Source organism: Gadus chalcogrammus, chromosome 18 (genome assembly GCF_026213295.1).
Source record: "Gadus chalcogrammus isolate NIFS_2021 chromosome 18, NIFS_Gcha_1.0, whole genome shotgun sequence".
NCBI classification, from domain to species: Eukaryota; Metazoa; Chordata; class Actinopteri; order Gadiformes; family Gadidae; genus Gadus; species Gadus chalcogrammus.
Window position 1 is genome coordinate 20,121,128 of NC_079429.1, and position 5,134 is coordinate 20,126,261.

The 5,134-nt window shown below is 41.7% G+C and overlaps 1 protein-coding gene across 1 annotated transcript; it reads right to left on the reverse strand.

The window, feature by feature from the left end:
- Window positions 1–297: 297 nt before the first annotated feature.
- Window positions 298–4,210, reverse strand: LOC130371064 (zinc finger MYM-type protein 1-like). The gene is made up of 3 exons (XM_056576692.1): window positions 4,157–4,210; window positions 686–2,568; window positions 298–330 (listed from the first exon to the last, which is right to left on the reverse strand). The coding sequence occupies exons 2-3, from the start codon at window positions 2,561–2,563 to the stop codon at window positions 298–300; spliced, it is 1,911 nt and encodes a 636-aa protein (XP_056432667.1). The 5' UTR covers window positions 2,564–2,568; window positions 4,157–4,210.
- Between the last annotated feature and the right edge of the window lie 924 nt (window positions 4,211–5,134).

The window sequence follows — 5,134 nt, forward strand, 5'->3', positions numbered from 1 at the left end:
TATGTAGAACAGCTAAAACACACATTCAAGTAAAGTGCAAAATCTTCTTTGACCAAATGTTATCAAAATAAACCAAAGACATCATTTTTGAGAGAGCCATAATACTGTATGGATCAAACATTTCCACCAGTTTTGGGAGGCTCTATAGATGCACACGTCTGCATTTCTTGGCTGCAAAATCACAGATTAGGTCATCATATGACAGCTTCTGAGCCACTTCACCATTGATGCTGATGACAGCAAGACCACTTAGACGTTCCTGCCCCATTGTAGAACGTAAGTATGTTTTAATGAGCTTCAGTTTTGAAAAACTTCGCTCAGCAGACGCAACTGTAACAGGGAGAGTTAATGCGATTCGAAGAGCAACCAAGAGATTTGGAAACACCTCTTGAAGGCTTTTCTCATGGAGAAATGTGAGCAACTCCAAGGCAGTTGTCTGTGGTGGCAGTTGTGGAAGGTTGACAATTTCCTGAAACATCTCAAGTCCATCAATATCAGAACTTCCTTTCTCAGTCAGTGTCTTCTGCATTTCACTGCAGTTTATTTTTAAGTCCTCCTTTGACATTCCGTCAACTCTGCTGAAATCAAGCAGCACTCCAAATTTGTCTCTGACCTGGGACATGGTCTCAAAACGCCCCTGCAGTGACATCAAAGCTGAGTCCACAACACTATTAAAAAATGTTACCTCAAGCCTTTTGAGGGCATCACTGAAGGCCTCGTCAGCAGCCTCATATGCAAACTGCCTTTTTGTGTTCCTGAGCCTTTTCTCCTTAAGCTCTGGCTCTATGTTCATGGCCTCGCAAAGGTCCTTGGCAGTGGACACTGCCTCAGGAAACCCAGAGTGCCTGTATCTGGAGAGGGAGGTTTTGGCATTGTCAATGAGCCTGACAGCAATGTCAAGCTGCATTGAACTACTCTGCAGAAGTTTGTTCACTTGGTTAGTGGACGTAACAATTTCACACCAGACAACAGAACAGATCAGAAATGTAAAAGAGGCCACCTCTTCTGCTAGAGCTTGAGCCTCTATTTTTGCGACTGGGTCATTGACTGTTTCCCTAGCCTCGATGAGCGCATTTCTAATTTCTTTAATTTGGCTTCTGGCAGCTGTGACACTCATAAGCCTGCTCTCCCACCTCACATCACTCCATGATTTGACAGTCAGGTTGACGTGTTTTGTCAAGATGCTCCATCGCTGTGTAGCTCCTGAGAAGAAGCAAAATAGCTTCTGCAAATATCCAAAAAAGCCAGTGGCATCCCTGGACGACTTGGCAGCATCAGCTATGACCAGATTCATGGAATGAGCTGCGCAAGGAACAAACAACGCCCTCAAATTAAATTGTAGCAGTCGGGCTTGAACTCCTTGCTTCTTCCCCTTCATGTTTGCTCCATTGTCATAGGACTGACCACGGCAATCATCAAATGGAATGTTGAGTTCCTTCAACTTGTCTAGAAGGACAGTAGACAGGTTCAGGCCAGTTGTTTCAACAACCTCCATATACCCAAGGAAATACTCCTTGATATTTGGCTTTGGCACCAAATCCACAATGCGCACGATGAGAGACATTTGTTCCTTGTGGCTAACATCAGGTGTACAGTCAAGAATAATTGAAAAATATTTTGCTTCCTGAATCTGTGTCTGGATGGTTTGTAATACTTTGGAAGAGATGATCTGGATAAATTCATTTTGTGTCTGTTGTCCAAGATAATGTGTTCGGGAGCTTTCATCAGTTATCCTGGTCAGGTGGTTCTCCATCACAGGATCAAAGCTGGCTAAAAGCTCCACTTCCTTCAAGAAGTTGCCATTGTCTGGCTCATACAGACACTGTGAAGAGCCTCTGAATGACAAATTCCTTGAGGCAAGAGATAGGGTTATTGCAAGTAGGCGTTTGAGAACATCTCGCCACTTTCTTTTTTCTGCCTCCGGCAATGTCAGTTCCTGGTGGTCTATTGTTAATTTTTTTTGTAAACGCATGTCCAGTTCTCTCCATTTAAACATGCACTGGGCATGGTCTGAGCTGCATTCATGACTCTTTAGTCTACTGTTAATGTTGGACCAGTCACTGTAGCCCTCATCTGCAGTCAGCTTAATGGGTTTCAAGCTGAAAAGCTTACACGCAAAACAGAACACGGCATTTGCTTGTTGCGAGTAAACAAGCCAACTTCTTTTGACTTTCTCTCCATTTGTGAGTGTTTTGAATTGAAGGCTACTATGAAATGCCCTGCCATCTAGTCCCCTTGGAAAATTAAAATCTGATGGGATTTTAAATGGACCTCTTCGTACCATTTCAACGCGATCCGCATCTAAAACATGTGGCGGCCAAAGAGCAGGATCAGTTTGAGGGGGCACACAGGTCTCTACATTGTCACAGACTGATGGACTCTCAATGACACTTGTGCTTTCAGAGGTGGTGGTTCTCTGCGGATCTGTTCCTAAACTGCTGCTTGAGGGTTGTTGATCATCCTGGCTTGGTGCGGTGGTGATGTCTACAGACCTGCAAGACGGTTGCTCCTCCTCTGCATCTTCGTCTTGGTCACGTGCTCCCACTTGAACAAATTTCAGCATAGACCCTGCAATAATTTAGAAATACAACGAAAAAGGATCAGTATAGAAAGAGACAAAAATATTCAAACAAAGAATCTTAAGAATTATAAGAATTAAGAATTATAAACATTTAAAACTAAGGTGCTCTCCCCCTTTATTGATCAACTATTTGATAAATGTAATCTAAATAAATAGCATAATAGAATGTAAAGTAAAGTAACATTTAGCTGGCGTCAGTTCAAGTCAATTCAAGTATTTTATTGTCAGATGCACAGAACAACAGAGTCAGACTGGGCACTGAAATTCTTAGGACAGGACACCGTACCACACTACCATAACATTACAAGACATAAGATAACATATAAGTACTCCACCACGTGATATAACAACATAACTTAACAAACGATATACCTATGAAAGACAAATAATAGTAGACCTACTAGATAAACATATTGCACAATATGCAATATAGATACTAAACATAAATACACGCACTAAACAGATACACATACGTACCTACATGTCTTTCACTATCTGCTAGAGCTATACTGAACATAGGCTAGTTAGGCCTACTTGTAAAATGCATAATGTTTAACAGTAAAATCTCAATTTAGCTTGCACCTAGGGTTGCCAACTTCCTAAACCCCAAATGAGGGACACTTTCTTCCAGGTGCGCACACGCGCCAACAGCTGACCAACAATAATGGAAATTGCAAGGTTTCATTAGCCATAGCATGAATGAACCTATTAAATTCAGTGTTATTTTGGAAAAACAACTACTGTACTTGCTTGGATGTATTGTTCATAATAATAGTCAAGACAATCATTACAAGTTTCTCTCAAATTTCATGTTGTTTTCGTTGAAATAGCATTAGACCTGTTTAGCATAGACTCCTGGTTGCTATGGTTATCTAGGTGCTATGCTAGCTAGCTAGCTAGCTAAGGGACCTTTTAATACCCTTTAACGATCTAAATGTAAGATTTCCGTTTGCATGAAATTATAGCTAGTTATCTAGCTAATGTTATAGTCTCCTCGATTTAATTTCTACAATTATAATGGGTGCTTGAGAAATGTCGTGAACGAGTTCATGTTCATGAGTTAAATGTATTATTATTATTATTATTATTATTATATTCACACATATAAACACCAGTTCATCAAGTCTAAAGAATTCTGATATGAAATATGAAAATAACAATGTGCAAGCTTCCAATTTAATCGTGATTTAAGATACTTAGATCGCTAAAAGTTTCACCCTTTCGTGCTGGCGTTACAAATGCTTGTTGTGGAGAGGAGTGCAGCTGAGAGCCGCTTGCCTCCAGGGCACAGACACTAAACTGTTACATTTTTCTCTTTTCACGGATACAAATAAAAAGGGCTGTGATTGTAATACGGGACTGCAGCTGTCCCTGACGCTGACGGGACAAATCAAAATCATAATTCGGGATGTCCTGGACAATTCGGGACAGTTGGCAACCCTTCTTGCACCTAAGTTATAACATATTTGAGTGTGCTAACATTAGCAATAACGTTAGCTAGTTCGAGGTGTATCGGCTAACCATTCAATTAGCAGCACATTTCCTGTATTTTACAATGATTAAACATGGACTTACCTGATAGTGATGCAAAGGATTCATCTCGCTGTTTCCTCTTCTTTCTTTTTTCGTCCCGACTCATGCGATCTTTTCGAGGCCATTCCGAAAAGTTGACATAGCCTCCTGTCAAGTTCGCTGTCAAGTTCGCCTGGCCACTTTAGACAGGGCAACCACCGCGAGCTTGGGATGTTGCATGTGTATTTGTGTGGGGGGGGGGGGAGACCATCGTAACTTTTTTTTGAGCAATTAAATATATCTCTTGTTCTGCCTGTTTTGTGATATGCATGGCTAACAGGTGCCTTATATTTCTATACTGAAATAATATCGGCATTATTATTATTATTATAACTATGATGATTTTTTTTTAAAGTTGCCTATTTTTGGGGCCCCCCTCAGGACTTGAGGCCCTACGCGCAGCGCGTAGTGCGCGTTATGGGAGCGGCGGCACTGGCTCCGTTCCATTGCATGGACTGAGTGTCTGGATGCTAAGCAACCTCAACGTCTTGGCGGACTATTTCTCTGCTGATCAACACTACGAATGCTGGAAACACACCAGACACACCATGTGAAGTTATTTAACCCGATTATTGTTATTTATATCAGAGATTATTTAATCTAACCCGATCTAAACTCTATCACCCAAACACGGCAGCGTTTGGGGTTCCTACCTCGGACTCCAGCGCAGCCACGGCCGACAACTATCTTTATTCTGGGTGGAAATAGTAACATAGTTACGCCATTAAATGCGTTTATGGAAACATTTTTAGCGAGAAATGTGCATTTTACTTTCATAATGTTCGCTCGGTGAATGTGAAGGCTGTTTGGTTTGATAGTTATGACGAAGAGGGAACGCTCCGTTCACTTGCATGAACATGGACTCATCTAGCTGTGTTGGCGCGTTGACCCGTTGGAAGCGTTGAACCGAGTAACCACCCCACAATGATCAAGCGTCAGGTTAGGCGCGTTACTCGCGTTATCCAACGCGAGTAACGCGTT

Bases quoted from the DNA above. Each gene is read 5' to 3' on its own strand.
- LOC130371064 (XM_056576692.1), bottom strand. From the start codon at position 2,563: ATGCTGAAATTTGTTCAAGTGGGAGCACGTGACCAAGACGAAGATGCA. The intron at 331-685 runs GTAACATTTTTT...TCCCTGTTACAG, and splicing joins ATGCCCTCAAAAGGCTTGAG to TTGCGTCTGCTGAGCGAAGT.